The sequence below is a fragment of the Megascapheus bottae genome, chromosome 22, assembly GCF_031878675.1.
Source record: "Megascapheus bottae isolate mThoBot1 chromosome 22, mThoBot2.hap1, whole genome shotgun sequence".
Classification (NCBI taxonomy): domain Eukaryota; kingdom Metazoa; phylum Chordata; class Mammalia; order Rodentia; family Geomyidae; genus Megascapheus; species Megascapheus bottae.
The window spans coordinates 7,822,859-7,837,905 of record NC_143530.1 but is presented as its reverse complement, the minus strand read 5'-3'; the positions used below and the strand labels follow the sequence as shown (position 1 = coordinate 7,837,905).

At 52.8% G+C, this 15,047-nt stretch overlaps 2 protein-coding genes and 1 long non-coding RNA gene across 4 annotated transcripts; 2 read left to right on the top strand and 1 right to left on the bottom strand.

The window, feature by feature from the left end:
• Positions 1–938: 938 nt before the first annotated feature.
• On the top strand, positions 939–5,466 carry Cimip3 (ciliary microtubule inner protein 3). 2 transcript variants are annotated; one of them, XM_090355669.1, is made up of 2 exons: positions 939–1,049; positions 4,969–5,466. In XM_090355669.1, exons 1-2 carry the CDS (start codon positions 1,041–1,043, stop codon positions 5,296–5,298), a joined length of 339 nt encoding a protein of 112 aa, XP_090211795.1. In that variant the 5' UTR covers positions 939–1,040; the 3' UTR covers positions 5,299–5,466. The 2 variants fall into 2 exon arrangements, with proteins under 2 accessions (XP_090211795.1, XP_090211793.1); XM_090355667.1 differs by lacking the exon at positions 939–1,049 and adding an exon at positions 3,200–3,285.
• Positions 5,467–10,210: 4,744 nt separating this feature from the next.
• On the bottom strand, positions 10,211–11,244 carry LOC150047689 (uncharacterized). The gene is made up of 3 exons (XR_016539284.1): positions 11,159–11,244; positions 10,631–10,799; positions 10,211–10,436 (listed from the first exon to the last, which is right to left on the bottom strand). It is a non-coding gene; the product is annotated as an uncharacterized LOC150047689 (long non-coding RNA).
• Positions 10,527–14,268, top strand: Guca1a (guanylate cyclase activator 1A). The gene is made up of 4 exons (XM_090355666.1): positions 10,527–10,727; positions 13,083–13,232; positions 13,638–13,731; positions 13,868–14,268. The coding sequence occupies exons 1-4, from the start codon at positions 10,527–10,529 to the stop codon at positions 14,044–14,046; spliced, it is 624 nt and encodes a 207-aa protein (XP_090211792.1). The 3' UTR covers positions 14,047–14,268.
• The last annotated feature ends 779 nt before the right edge of the window (positions 14,269–15,047 follow it).

Here is a 15,047-nt window from a genome sequence, read left to right as displayed (position 1 = left end):
AGGGCCTGGGTACTGTCTTTGAGCTTTTTTGTTGTTGTTCGATGCTAATGTTCTGCTGCTTTGAGCCACAGCATCACTTCTAGTTTTCTTGTGGTTAATTGGAATTAAGAGTCTCCTGAGCTACAGTGACTCACACCATTAGTCCCAGCAACTGAGGAGACTGAGATCTGAGGATCATGGTTCAAAGACCTAGAAAGCTAGCTATTTCATGAAGGAAAGCTAGCAGGAGGGAGATGGAGCTATAGAGGTGAGGACGGAGGGAAGGCTGTACAGGTAAGGAGGAAGGGAGGGCTAGACTTCAGGAGAGCCAGTCCACCCACCATCTATCCACCACCAGGACCTGCCATATGCCTGTCCACCTACTCATCCACTACTGTTCGACAGAGCGTGGCCAGGCGCGTGGGTTAGGGAGCAGGAAAGAGCTGGGAGGTGTCTTTGCTCTCGGCCAGTGCCATTTTGTGTGTGCTAGTACTGGGGCTTGGACTGAGGGCCTTGTGCTTTCGCATGGCTGTTTTTGCCCAAAGCTGGCATTCTAAGTTGCATCTCCACTCATGGCTTATTGCTAGTTAATTGGCGCTAAGAGTCTCCTAGATCCTCCTGCCTCGGCTGGCTTTGAACCATGATCCTCAAATCTTAGTCTCTGGAGTAGCTAGGATCACAGGTGTGAGCTACCAATGCCTGGCTCTGCCAGTGACTTCTGATGACCTATGGGGGCCCAGAGGGACATTGGAATCTCTGGAGGTAGCTGGCCAGTTTGGATGATTTTTACCCAACCGCCCCATAGCGTGCAGACAACGGCGTGAATCATTGTCAAGGCTTTCAGGCCCTTCTGGGCCTTGAAGTGTCAGTTCCCAGCCCGGCCCCTGTCTGTTTAGAAAGACAGAGGGGGTTGTGCTGTCAAGAGACATCACAATGCGCCCCCCCGCCCACCGCTCTACCCTGACCCCGGTTCCCCTCACCTTAGCACTCCCAGATCCCACCCAAAAGCCCCCAGCCACGAGAACTTTCCATCTTACCACCAAGGAAGGCCAGGGTCAAGTATGTTCAAGGTAAGGTGGCCTCAGAGCTGGAGCTAGGCAGCCTAAAGCCATAAGATAAGGAGCCGGCAGGAAGGAGGAGGAAGGCCCCAGCCAGGCTCACGAGGCCTCTTACAAAACGCTTCGGTGCTGGCCACCTCCACTGTGTGTGTCCTTGTGGTGAGAAAGGGGGCTGCCGTCCAGTTTTCTCTAGCCCCTGTCTTCTTGCCTTGGCCACCATGCCTCCTGCTCTGCCCCACAGAGCACTGAGAGCTTGGGTGTGTGGCTGCGTCAGGGCATTTCACCTGGAATAGCCCAGGAGACCCGTAGGTAACTCAGTGGGATGGAGCCCCTCGAAGGCCCACTTCGCAGGTCAGGAAATAGAGGCACAGAGGATGATAATTTACCCACAGATCCAGCAGCTAGTGAGAGGAAGTTGACATCTGATCTGCATCTGATTCTAGGCCCAAAGTTACCAGCCTCACCAGGAGCAGAGAGGCTTCACACCATTCCCACGGCCCACCCGCCTCCCTGCAGCCAGCCAGAGAGACGGCAGCGTCCTCCCCACTCCACAGAGGAGGCTTAGAGGTGCAGCCCGCAGGGCTGGCCGGAGCTCGACCTTCAGATTGCAGAGCGGGAAGCCTTCCATAGCACCAGGGCCAAGGGAGACACAAAGCCTCCTCTAGAACACAAGGCCACCACCGGGACTTGAACACAGGGCCTTAGACACTGTCTCAAAGCCTTTCCACTCAAGACTGACTCTACCCTGGAGCCACAGCTTCATTCCAGTTGTTTGGGGGTTCATTGGAGATAAGCATCTCCAGAGCCACTGGCACCTACCAAGGAAAGCATCTTTATTCCAAATTTTAGCTCAACAAAGACACAGAGCAAGCTAGGGAAGCGGCTTAGTGGTAGCGTGTTTACCTAACATGCATTATGTCCTGGGTTCGATTCCTCAGTACCACATACACAGAAGCAGCCAGAAGTGGCGCTGTGGCTCAAACTGGTAGAGCCCTAGCCTTGAGTTGCAGAGCTCAGGGACAGTGCCCAGGCCCAGAGTTCAAGCCTCATGACCTACAAAAAAATCAAAACCAACAAAAAAACCCCAAAGAGACAGAGGACTGTTGCCCCAAGTCCCCCTTGTCAGACAGTTGATTTGGAATGGATGACGTGGGTGGGTGGCTGGTCGCCCCAGGGTGACGACAGACCACCGTAGACCTGCCAGGACTTCCCGTCAGGTGACGTGCAGGATGCACGTGACTTTCATCACCGCAATGGCTTTCTAGTTCTGTAAATGCTGTGTGCACATCAGTCCTGGAGGTCATGCTCTTGTCTTTTCCACTCATGACCGGCACTTCACTTGAGCCATGCCTCCAGTCCAGCATTTGGCTACTTAATTGGAGATAATCTTATGGACTTTTCTGTCTGTGCTAGCTTTGAACCATTGTCTCCTAGGTCTCAGCCTCCTGAGTAGCTAGGATTAGAGGAATGAGTCACAGACACCCTGCATCCTAAGACAAATCTTGAAATGCTAAATGGAGGGCATATATACAATCAGTTTGCTCGGGCTGGGTAAACAGATTTTTTTTTTGTCAGTCAAGGGGCTTGAACTTGGGGCCTGGATGCTGTCTCTGAGCTCTTTTGCTCCAGGCTAGTGCTCTAGCACTCTGAGCCACAACTTCACCTCCGGTTCCAGTGGTTCATTGGAGATATGAATCTCAGGGACTTTCCTGCCTGGATTGGCTTTGAACCATGATCCTCAGAACTCCTGAGTGGCTGAGGCCAGCCTGGGCAGGAAAGTGGGTGACATTCTTATCTCCAATTAACCATCAAAAAGCTGGAAATGGAGCCATGGCTCAAGTTGTAGAGCAGCAGCCTTGAGCTTAAAATTAAGCTCAGGGATGGGGCCCAAGCCCTGAGTTCAAGTTTCAGGATTAGCACAAAAAGAGAAGAAAAGGTAGAAGAGGAAGAATGGTGGTAGAATCAGTAGATGGGGTGCAGGGGGATCACTGTGGGGAAGGGATCTCTGGAAGAGTACAGACCCCGTGCACAGTTATGCAGAAATGGTGGCGGGGAGATGGGGAGCGGGGAAGGAAGTGGTTTGGTAATAATGAGGATTCTGAAATGGAATGGGGCTGCCTGGTCGATGGATGAGCCATTCTGCTCCGGAATCCAGAGGAGTTGAACTGGATTCTATTTATTGAATACTCTTGAAATGTCTTGGGTTCAAGTAAACGATGGAGAAATTGAGAGACTGTTAAACTCAAGGGTAAGAAAAATCTATGAAGAGCTGAGTGCTGGTGGCTCAAACCTGTAATCCTAGCTGGAAGCTGAGATCTAAGCGTTAAGGTTCAAAGCCAAACTGGGTTGGAAAGACTGTGAGATTTTATTTATTTATTTATTTATTTTGGCTAATCCTGGGGCTTGAACTCAGGTCCTGGGCTCTGTCCCTGAGCTTCTTTTGCTCAAGGCTAGCACTCTACCACTTTGGCCACGGTGCTACTTCCAGCTTTTTCATTGTTTGTGGTACTGAAGAACCAAACTAGAGCTTCATGCATACTAGGCAAGCCCTCTACCACTAAGCCAGCTTCTCAGGGCCACCCCTGTTAGTCTGTGGTGCTGAGGAATCAAACCCAAGGCTTCATGCATGCTAGGCAAGCGCTTTACCATTAAGCCCAAGACTGTGATCTATTCTTTTTTGTAGGTCATGGGGCTTGAACTGGGCTTGGTGCTGCCTCTGAGCTCTTCAGCTCAAGGCTACTACCCGACCCTTAAACCAAACCCCACTTCCCGTTTTCTAGAGGTTAATTGGAGATAAGAGTCTCAGGTCCTTTTGTGCCCGGGCTGGCTTTGAATCTTGATCCTCAGATCTCAGCCTCCTGAGTAGCTAGGATTATAGGTGTGAGCCACCAGCGCCTGTCAAGACTGTGGTATTCTTATCTCTAATCAACAAGAAGCCAAAAGCAGAGTGGTGGCTCAAGAGATAGAGCACTAACCTTGAGCAGAAAAAAGCAAGCAAGAGTACATGGCCCTGAGCTCAGGCTCAAGTACTGGCCCTATGTGTGTGTGCACAAGAAAGAGGCAAGAGGCAAGAGAGAGTGTTCCCTCTGGGTTTTGTGGTGGGCAGAGGAGTTAGAACTTCCCTAATGAACAGAGGAAGGTGTATTAGACAAACTGCTTGAGCAAAGGCCAGGGGGCTAAAGTACCCACCAGTGTCATGGAGAACCAGAGCAAAAGGCTGGCACCAAGCTGGGCACCTGTGGTTCACGCCTGTAATCCTAGCTACTCAGGAGGTTGAGATCTGAGGATCAAGCCAGCCAGGGCAGGAAAGACCATGAGACTCTTATCTCTAATCACCAGAAAACCAGAGCCCAGGTCCTGAGTTCAAGCCCCATGACTGACCAAAAAAAGTTGGGAGAAGGAGTGGCCCTAGACCAGTGTGGCCAGAACACAAGGCGGATGCGGAGAGATGGAGCTGGGATATTCTCCTGGGGGGGTGGGGAGGAGGGGGAAGGTGGGGAGACTTTGGGCTTGATTTTCTAAGTAGTGAACAAAAGTGGATCTGAGAACAATCCAGCAATGTGGCCGTAAATACTGAAACATGAGTTCTGGGGCAATAGGAGCTCAGGCTGGGTACAAGATTGGGGAGCAGAGGGATTAGCTAGGAAGCCGAGTTAAGCCGGCAGGAGAGGCCAGACAGGAGGCCTGGGAAGCAGGGACAGTCACTGGGTAGGGGGAGGGGAGGGAGACATTGATGTCAGCCTTTGTGAGCGGGCATCAGGACAAGTCTGAGCAGGGCTAGGCCAGGAGGCTGTGAAGGCCTCGTCCAGCCAAACTGGGCTCCTGGGGGGCTCTGGGCGCTCCAGATCCATCACCCCGCCCCCACTCCTGCTCCTCCCTTCACAGCTGAGCTCCAGGCCTGGCTGTCCCAACTTTTCCCTTCTTTCCTCAGGACTCCCAGAAACCCTCAGACCATGACTGTTGGCCAAAGACACCATCAGGCTCGACGCTGAAGCCTGTGTCCTCCCAGCTTCCCCACTCATGGATGCAGGACCGCCAGCAGTTCCTGGCCACAGCCTACGTGCCGGTCGTGGTGAACCCTCGGGGGAAGAACCCAAACAAGCTCAGGTTCCATTTCTACACCTCCCAGTACTTCAACTCCGTGACCCCCTTCTACACGCTGCAGAAGCCCACCTGTGGCTACCTGTACCACAGGGACACCGACCACACCCGCAAGCACCTGGACATCCCGCCCGCCAACCTGATCTTGTGGCGCTCCTAGGCCCAGACCAGCCAGAAGCCCTGACCTCCGCCCTAGGGGGGCCCTGTCACGGGGCCTCCTAGAATAGCAGCATCTATCCGGGCTAGCCAGCTGCGCCATGCCTCCCTGTCCACAACCACAGCAGGCGCTGTCTTCTCAAGCAATTAAACCCTGTTCTGTTTTCTCACATCTGAATGGCTGGCTGCAGGTGTGTAAACTGAAGCCAGAAGATGTTACACAGCATGTTTGTGTCCACAGGAGTTTGAAGTCGTCTCTTTTTTTTTTGTCGGTTGTGGTCTTGAACTCAGGGCTTGGGCACTGTCTGAAAGCATTTTTTTTTTTTTTGGTCAGTCTTGGGCTTGAGCTCAGGGCATGAGCACTGTCCTTGGACTTTCTCAAGGCTAGAGCTCTACCACTTGAGCCTCAGCACCACTTCCAGCTTTTTTTCTATGTATGTGGTATGGAGGAATCGAACCCGGGTCTTCATGCATGCTAGGCAAGCACTTTAACCACTAGGCCAAACTCCCGGCCCCAAATGAAGTGTTAATTTAATTTTTTTTTTTTTTTGTGCCAGTCCTCAGGGCCTGAGCATTGTCTTGGACTTTCTCAAGGTTAGCGCTCTGCCACTTGAGCCACAGCACCACTTCCGGCTTTTTCTATATATGTGGTACCCAGGAATTGAACCTGCATGCTAGGCAAGCACTCTACCAGTAGGCCAAACTCCCAGGCCCTTGAAGTCGTCTCTCTCTAAGAGTAAACCCAACCTCCTCCCCCACCACCTTGGTTCTCAGCAGAGCCTGTGCTGAGCATTTCACCCCTGTGGCTCAGGCCAGGGAACCCCTCCAAAGATACAGCAGCTGAGGGGGGACTAGACCCCAGGGTGGAGCAGCCACCATAGAATGGGGAGCTTGGGGCATCACTGACGTCTTCTAGGGAACACATCCCCTCCTCCCCCACTTCTTTGTGACATGGCATCTTCTGTCTTGTGGTTTGCACCGAGGGCCTCTGTATCTCAGAAAAGTGGACCCCAAAACCTGCAGGTCAAGTGACTAGTTGTAGAGGAAAGCTGAACACTAGTGGCTCAGGCTTGTCATCCTAGCTACTCAGGAGGCTGGGATCTGAGGATCGCAGTCCAAGGCTAGCCCGGCTGGAAAGTCTGGGAGATTCTTTTGTTTTTCTTTCTTTCTTTCTTTTTTGCCAGTCCTGGGGACTGAATTCAGGGCCTAAGCACTGTCCTTAGGCTTTCCTCAAGGTGGGTGCTTGACCACTTGAGTCACTGCACCACTTTGGCTTTTCTGTGTAAGTGGTACCGAGGAATCAAACCCGGGTCTTCGTGCATGCTAGGCAAGCACGCTACCACTGGGCCAAACTCCAGGCTTTACCTGTGAGATTCTTATCTCCAATGAACCACCACAAAACCAGAAGTGGTGCTGTGGCTCAAAGTACTAGAGCACTAGCATTGAGTAAAAGAGCTCAGGGCCAGCACCCAGATCCTGAGTTCAAACCCCACAACAACAACAAAACCCACAAAACAAAACAGAAAAGTCCAGCAAGTCACAGATGAGGAGGTGAGTAGGCAGAGGCTGCTTGGCCCAAGGGAGGCCCGGTCACAGGGTGACTCCCCGCAGTTCTGGGGTCAGTGTAGAATAAGACTTGACTGTGCCAGTGTCTTCCCAACCCCACGACTTTAAAGCTTCAAGAACCTGGAAATGAGAAAATTGACACCACAGAAATGGTGTGTATACAAATTATTCACTTCCAGCCAGCCAGCCAACATTCACTGACCCCGCTGAAGGCATGTGGTCTCTCCCATCCTGGGCATCCCAGTTCAGAATGAGTGGCTACGGCAGGCCAGCCATTGCTGGCACACACTGTCAGCTACTCAGGAGGCTGAGATCGCAGGATCACAGTTTGGAGTAAGCCTGGGGAAAAAAGTCCTTGAGACTATTATCTCCAATTATGTGGGAAAACAAAAGCCAGAAGTGGAAGTAAAGCTCAAATAGGTCCAATGCTTACACACACACACACACACACACACACACACACACACACGTACAGGTATGCACATGTGTGCACCCATATGTAGACGAGATATAGCAGCGTATGTAGTGGAGCATAATTGTTGCTCAAAGTGGTATCCTTGAGTGAAAAATAGTTCCGGAACGGCATCCAGGCCCTGAGTTCATGCTCCATGACTGATAAGAAAGAAAGCAAGATAGGCCAAGTACTATGGCTCATGCTCGTAATCCTAGCTACTCAGGAGGCTGAGATCTGAGGATCTTTGTTCAAAGCCAGTCCAAGCACTCAATAACATGAGACTCTTATCTCCAATCAACCACTAGAAAACCAGAAGTGGCACTGAGGCTCAAGGGGTAGAGCAGCAGCCTTGAGCAGAAGAGCTCAGAGACAACACCCAGGCCCAGAGTTCAAGCCCCATGATCCACAAAAAAACAAACAAAACAAAAAAAAAAAACATTGTGTGTGTGTGTGTGTGAGAGAGAGAGAGAGAGAGAGAATGCATTTACTGCCATTTTTTTTAGTAGGATTTTGAGGAGCAGAGATAGATACATTCAGTCTGTGTTTAACCAGAGTTCTTAAGTCAGTCTTCCTCCAGTGCTGTGAACCTGGTACTTAAGATACAAAGGTGCAGACAGGACACATCTCCACCTTCTAAACCAGATGGCTTGCCCATGGCCTACAGGGAGAATGTGCGCCCCTGCAGGCCAACCTTGGTAGTGCTGTCAAAGAATGCCCTTTAAAGAAGCTGGTGCTAGAGGACTGGGATTTCTTCCACCTGTCATCCTCTCTCAGTTCTGTGGGTAAAGCCTGTGGCTGGCAGCGAGCCCTCAGAACACGAAGCTATGGGTCACCACATCCTTGAGTAGGCCAGGTTATGTAACACAATAGATTGGAGGCGGCTCCTGGGGGGTTTGACGAAATGCGCGGGCCTGCTGAGGATGATAACGCCACAGGTTGTTGTGGCCTCTAGGGCTCGCGAGCTAGATGAGCTGCCTGTGTCCTCCATAGATCAGCACACAGCTGTGAGGAGGAAAAGTCAGCTCAAATGGGTCAGAGGAGGGTCAGCTTCCAGATGAAAACACAGCCAGCGACAGGCAGAGAACAGCGGGTGAGACTAGGAGGTGATAGATGTGTGGGCTTTCAACTGCTGACTTTATGGTGATCTGTTATCCAGCATAGAAAACAAAGGCAACATGCGAGCACACTGTCAGTGTTGTTGAATGGGGAGATGAGAATCGGGAAATCTCCCTCTCCCATGATCTAGAGAACCCGACCAAAGCCAGGACTCCGCAGTCCCTGTGCACCCCAGGTCCATCCTTTAAGAAAAGTACAAATGGGACCAGGAGCATGGCCTAGTGGTAGAGTGCTGGCTTAGCATGCGGGAAGACCTGGGTTCAATTCCTCAGTACCCCAAACATAGAAAAATCCAGAAGTGGGCCGGGAGTTTGGCCTAGTGGTTAAAGTGCTTGCCTAGCATGCACGAAGACCCGGGTTCGATTCCTTGGTACCACATACATAAAAAAAAGCCAGAAGTGGTGCTGAGGCTCAAGTGGTAGAGCACTAGCCTTGAGAAAGCCAAGGACGGTGCCCAGGCCCTGAGTTCAAGCCTCAGCATTGGCAAAAAAAAAAAAAAAAAAAAACCAGTCCTGCTTGGTTTCCTTATTCAAACTCTCTTGTGATTTTGTGAATGACTCATGTTCATTAGTGCTGGTGGCTCCTGCCTGTAATCCTACCTACTCAAGAGGTTGAGATCTGGGGACAGGAAAGTCCACGAAACTCATCTTCAGTTAACCACCAGAAAAGCAGAAGTAGGGCAGTAGCTCATGATTGTAATCCCAGCAACTCAGCTGAGATCTGAGGATTGAGGTTCAAAGCCAGCCCAGGCAGAAAAGCCCCTGCGACTCTTTTATCCAGTTAACCAGCAAAAACCTGGAACTGGAGCTGTGGCTTAAGTGGTAGAGCATTACTCCTGAGTGGAAAAAGCAAAGTGAGAGCACGAGGCCCTGAGTTCAAACCTCAGTACCCCAATGAAACAAAACAAAACAACACCAAAAACAGGCAACAGGGGGAATACTTAGTCTGGGAGCTTTTCAGGAGCAATAGGGAGTAGCTGTGCCTGCATTCTTCACTTCCTCCCAGGCCAGGACACCAGAGACAACACGCCCTGTAGAAGACAATGTCAGATTCAGTCAGATGGGGCCTTCCCATACCTCTTGTGACAACAGGAAGTTGTGTGTGTGTATGTGTGTGTGTGTGTGTGTGTGTGTGTGTGTGTGTGTGTGTACATGCATGCTGCCTATAGCATAGTTAATACAGAAGGAAGGGCTCCCTTCAGCCACCCTTGCTTTTTAGTGTGGTACCCTAGCCACTCAGATGGAACTTGAACCCACAGCATTGAAGTCACCAGCACTCAGTGAATGGAGCCAGGAGTCATTTTAATAGCTGTTCAGCGACTACTCTCCACCTTTGGGCTGGTAGAGAACAGCCCTGAGGGAGTCAGTGGGGCTCGGCTTTTAAAGATAAACACCACAGGCAGGGGGTGGGCACCATATGACGTCATCATACGCTGTCCTAAGACAATAACTACAAGGACGAAGCCACACGTAAATAATCCAGCAGGTTAAGCAATTTTACAAAGGCAGAATTTGGCAGCTAAGCTTGATGGATTATTACAATTAGCCCTGGTGCATAGGGAAAGTGCAGCACAGCCGATTGCGGTACAAGGCCACCCCGTCAAGGCCACAGTTGGCCTTTGGAAGAGACACCAGGTCCATCTTACATCTAGCCCCAATATCTTGCCCTAGTGTGAAGGCAAGATTCCAGAACATTATGAACCTACCCAAAATAGGATAAGAAGGTCACAGAGGTCACAGGATCAGTGTGCTCCTGGCCCCCACCCTCCAGGCTTGGTAAGAAGGGATTAGGTTGCCAGCTGGGTAAAGAAGTCCTTTGCTCTCCAGCTCTGGGCTGTAATCCAGGCTCTGCTTCCCTGAACTTATTCCATTTCGCTCCTCTTCTCCTGGTACAGTCTCTACTGGCTGCAAGGATTCTGGGGTGACTTTTAACATCGGGCCCCTGGGCTTGTGTGTGGACCATTTCCACCCTCTCTCTGTCACCACCTCGTGACATTACCTCAGATTCTGTGAGAGAGAAAGGCAGACCCGGTTTCAGACCAAATCTCCATTGCTGGGAGAAAGGTAGCAGGAAGAGGGAGCCTTCAGGCTGGAACCATGGGCAATGTGATGGAGGGGAAGTCCGTGGAGGAGCTGAGCAGCACCGAGTGTCACCAGTGGTACAAGAAGTTCATGGTTGAGTGCCCCTCGGGCCAGCTCACCCTCTACGAGTTCCGCCAGTTCTTCGGCCTCAAGAACCTCAGCCCCTCTGCCAGCCAGTATGTGGAGCAGATGTTTGAGACTTTTGACTTCAACAAGGTGGGCCAGGGCTAGAAGGCTGGGGATGGGAAGGTGGGGTCTCCAGGAGATGCTTCTGGAAGCTTAAGCAGCCTGGAGGAGAAGGGCAGAGCAGAAAGAAGTGTCAGGAAGGAGCCACTTGATTCGTTCCTTCAGACATCAGCAATTGGATGTATGTGGACTTTGAGTTATCTGAGCTCAGACCCCATCTCTCATTTCATGGAGAAGACAGCGGGAGCCTCAAGTTCATGGATGATGGGCTGAGTCCATAGCTTCCTCTGCCTGGCCATGTGCTGTCCAACACAAGTGTGCACTTGGGTCTCCCCACGCCCACAGGCCCGGGGAGTAAGGTGTACAGCTAGAAGGGCCAGGCCCACATGGCGTGGCTCGTCTGGGACTGTCCCTGGAATCCGATACTCTCAACTCCCAAACAGCCAGTGACCTCAGCTCACCTCTACTCGGGGAGTCTGAAGGTTCCCATGGAGGTCAAACTGAAGGTCAACTTGCAGGCATTCCTGAGTAACTGCTAAGGTGGCCCTTGTGAAGGCAGGCATGGTCACTGGGATATTTCCAATATAATTCATGGGCCTTATGAAATGATCAGTGTAGGAAAGGCCACAGCAGAGGCCGAGGGCAGCCCCGGAGAAGCCCCTGTGTCTGTCCTGTCATGTACCTGATGATTTTGAGGCCTCATGGAGTCTGACAGCCAGATGTTTCCTGCCTCTGTATGGGCAGGAAAGGGGAATTTGGGACTCCAGTTTTCTTCCTGTCCTCCCTGGGCCTCGACTTCTTTGCCTGGGTCAGCCATGGAGGTTGGTTAGTGTCTGTTTACCTCAGTAGCAATCTTCCATTTACTTAGGATAAGTAATTCAATCAGAAGCAGGGCAGTGGCTCACGCCTGTCATCCTAGCTACTCAGGAGGCTGAGATCTGAGGATCAAGGTTCAAAACCAGCCTGGGCACTAAACACCGTGAGACTCTTATCTCCAATTAACTACCAGAAAACCAGAAGTGGCTCTGTGGGTCAAGGGGTAGGGTGGTAGCCTGGAGCTGAAGAGCTCAGGGAGAGCACCCAGGCCCAGAGTTCAAGTCCCATGATTGAGCCCCCCCTCCACAATTCAACAATTCAATCAGATTAGTGGTAGAAGGCTTTGTACTGACAAACATGCCAGCTTGTAACTTGGTAGTGAGGTTGGTGATGCATGGGCTGTGCCCACTGCAGGCACGGTGAGACCTCCCAGTACTATGCAGTGGTCCAGACGCTAACATGGGGGCAGGGCTGAGGGCACTGGTCCCTGTTTTATTTAAAACCTATGAGCAGAGGGATTGGGACCCAAAGCAGATTATGGGCTTTGAGCAACAGCCCAAAGGGCAATGGCCTGGTGGCTGAGGTGTCTCTGGAGGGGACAGGACAGCAGTGTGCTCGTCACTTCTTATTTCCCTGAATGTCAAGAAAGCCCTGGGGGTTTGGACATACGTGCAGGAAACTCACCAGAAGTCACAGAGGTGACATGGGAAGGGCAGCCACGGACCTGTGGTTTGATCACCGGAATCTCACATCATCTCTAGTTTTGTCACATGCAGACCTGATTCATTCCTTTCCATCGGACGTAAATCAAGCTCTCGACACTCCCCAATCTGGCCTCCATCCACTCTGTCCTGAGAAGCTTCCAGGCTCACCCTTTTCCTGGCTGGGAGTCCCGGCTCTCATCGTCTTCACTACCTCCTGCTCTGATGTCCTGGGTTGCAATTCCATTTTAAACAGGGCCTGACCCCACACTTCTGAATTTCTTAGTCTCTACTCTTTTTCTCTTTACTTTTTTTGTGCCCATGCTGGGCTTGAACTCATATCCTGGGCATTGTTTCTTAGCTTTTTCTGATATTTTTGCTGGCTAATTGGACATGAGAGACTTGGTGAAACTGTGATCCTCAGATCTCAGCCTCGGAGTAGCTAGGCTCACAATGGCAAGGTCGAAAACCTCAAGAGCAGAGCAAGTTAGCCCTCATTTCATTCGTGTGTGGATCAGTAGATCTGCCCTTCCTTCTTCCCCCACTGTTCACATCCCCCCATCCTCATAGGAAGGGCTGGAATTGAAACACAGGAGAGCAGGGGGAGTGACTGCTAAAAACAGAAGCCTGTGGCCATTCACCCCCAGTGAGTGAGAGTGTGGGGCGAGGCGGGCTAGACAGGACTCCCAGGACAGGGCCTCCTCCACCCCCACACTGCAGTCCTTGCTTCCCCTCAGCATCCTGGGCGTTCTTGGGTGGGCCAGGGGTAGGGATTGGGGCGGGGCTTGGGCGCGGTGGGCGGGGCCGCGCGGGGCGGGGCTTGTGTGGCGGTGGGGGCACCAGCTCACAGGCCACGCCCCTTGCCCAGGATGGCTACATCGACTTCATGGAGTACGTGGCTGCGCTCAGCCTGGTGCTCAAAGGGAAGGTGGAACAGAAGCTGCGCTGGTACTTCAAGCTGTACGACGTGGACGGCAATGGCTGCATCGACCGGGATGAGCTGCTCACCATCATCCAGGTAACTCAGAGGGCCGGCCGCGGACCTGGAGCTAAGAGCCTGGGGAAGGGGCCGCAGACGCACGGCGAGATGGGGACGAGGTGACAGGCCTGGCTCAGGAGCTGAACGCTCGTCCTTTTGTGGCCTCAGTTTCCTCGTTGCCTCACGGGGGGGCTGGCACTCAGCCTCGGGCCCTCTGTCACTGGAGGCTGGCAGCTCGGATCGTCTCCACCTCCAGCTTTGTTCCTGCGGACCGTCCTGTCCAGGCTGCCTCTGAGCTGCGATCCTCAGATCCCGGCTTCCCCAGCAGCTCTGTCTTCAGAGCAGGACCACTAGGACCTCCACGGCTCCCGGCCCGGGGAGCCAGACAAAGGCGACCTCCCCCGCCTCGCCCACCCAGGCCCCCACCTCTCTTCTCCCTCGCAGGCCATTCGAACCATTAACCCCTGGAGCGACCTGAGCATGAGCGCGGAGGAGTTCACAGACACGGTGTTTGCCAAGATCGACGTCAATGGGGACGGTGAGGGCCGAGGAGGGGCTCGGGGAGGGCGGGGAGAGGGCAGGCGGAGGGGGCAGGCGGAGAAGGGAGGGCAGCGGGGCTCGCCGCCCCCCCCCCCCGCCAGGCCGCCCCGTGACCGCCTGTCCTTGCGCCCCAGGGGAGCTTTCCCTCGAGGAGTTCATGGAGGGCGTGCAGAAGGACCAGATGCTCCTGGACACGCTCACACGAAGCCTGGACCTCACCCGAATCGTGCGCCGGCTCCAGAACGGGGAGCAGGAGGAGGAGGCTGGGGCTGGCGACCACGACGGAGACGGGGCGGGGAAGGCGGCGGGCTGAGCCCGCGGCTCCGGCCCGGCCCAGCGGTGCCTGGCGGCCTGGTTGTCTTACTGTTCCCCAGAATCTGCTAATTCCGGGTCTCAGCTGGCCTCTCTGCGTGGCGGAGCGCTGGTGGGCCTCTGTGCAGCGCCCCTCTGCTCGCAGGCTCCTCCTTTGTCCCTCCTGGCAGCTGGCCCAGCTCTCCCCAGCTTCCCCAAGGACTTTTCCAGCCCCTGCCCTGCTCGTCCCGGAAACCCTGAAGCCGATGGAAACCCTCCTGGGTCCCTGGGGGATCCTGCGAATCACCCGGGCCCCCCTCAGCCCTGGCGCTGCACCTACATCCTCTCAGGACCCCAGTTATACTGTGTGGTTTGTGAAGAGTCATTCCTCCTGCAAGCATTTATTGAGCACCTGCTGTGTACTAAGACTAGACAAAGAAGGCAGGAGGGGAGACACATAGACTCACATCATTAGAATAAAGTGTCCTAAGAGAAGCTGGGGCTCCTGAGACTTTCGGAAGAGTGGTTGGAGTGGCCTGTGGAGATGATGGGGGAGTATATACATGCATACATGGGCTGTCATATAAGCAAGAACACTCAGGATTAAGTTGGAAATGGCCCTTAAGTTTGAGTTTTACCAAATTTAAAACAATAAAGGCCACTGTGTTCACTGCGGGGGGGGGGGGGCGGCGTCTCAGGCTTGAAGATGGATAGAATCGGGTGCTGCTGGCTCGGGCCTGTGATCTTGGCTACTTAGGAGGCTGAGATCTGAGGATCTGTTTGACACCAGGTAGGCAGAAAGTTCCTTATGAGCAAAATGCCAGGAGTGGAGGTTCAAGTGGGAAAGCACCAGCTTTGAGCAGAAAAAAAAAAAAAAACAAAAAACCCAGCAAGAACATGAGGCCCTGAGTTCAAGGCCCAGTATATGCTTTTAGACATTCTGTGAGGCTTTGCTCAAACTTGGCTTGGGCTAGAAAGTAAAAGAAAGAGGGAGGCACGGCAGAGTTCTCGTTTATCCCGAGA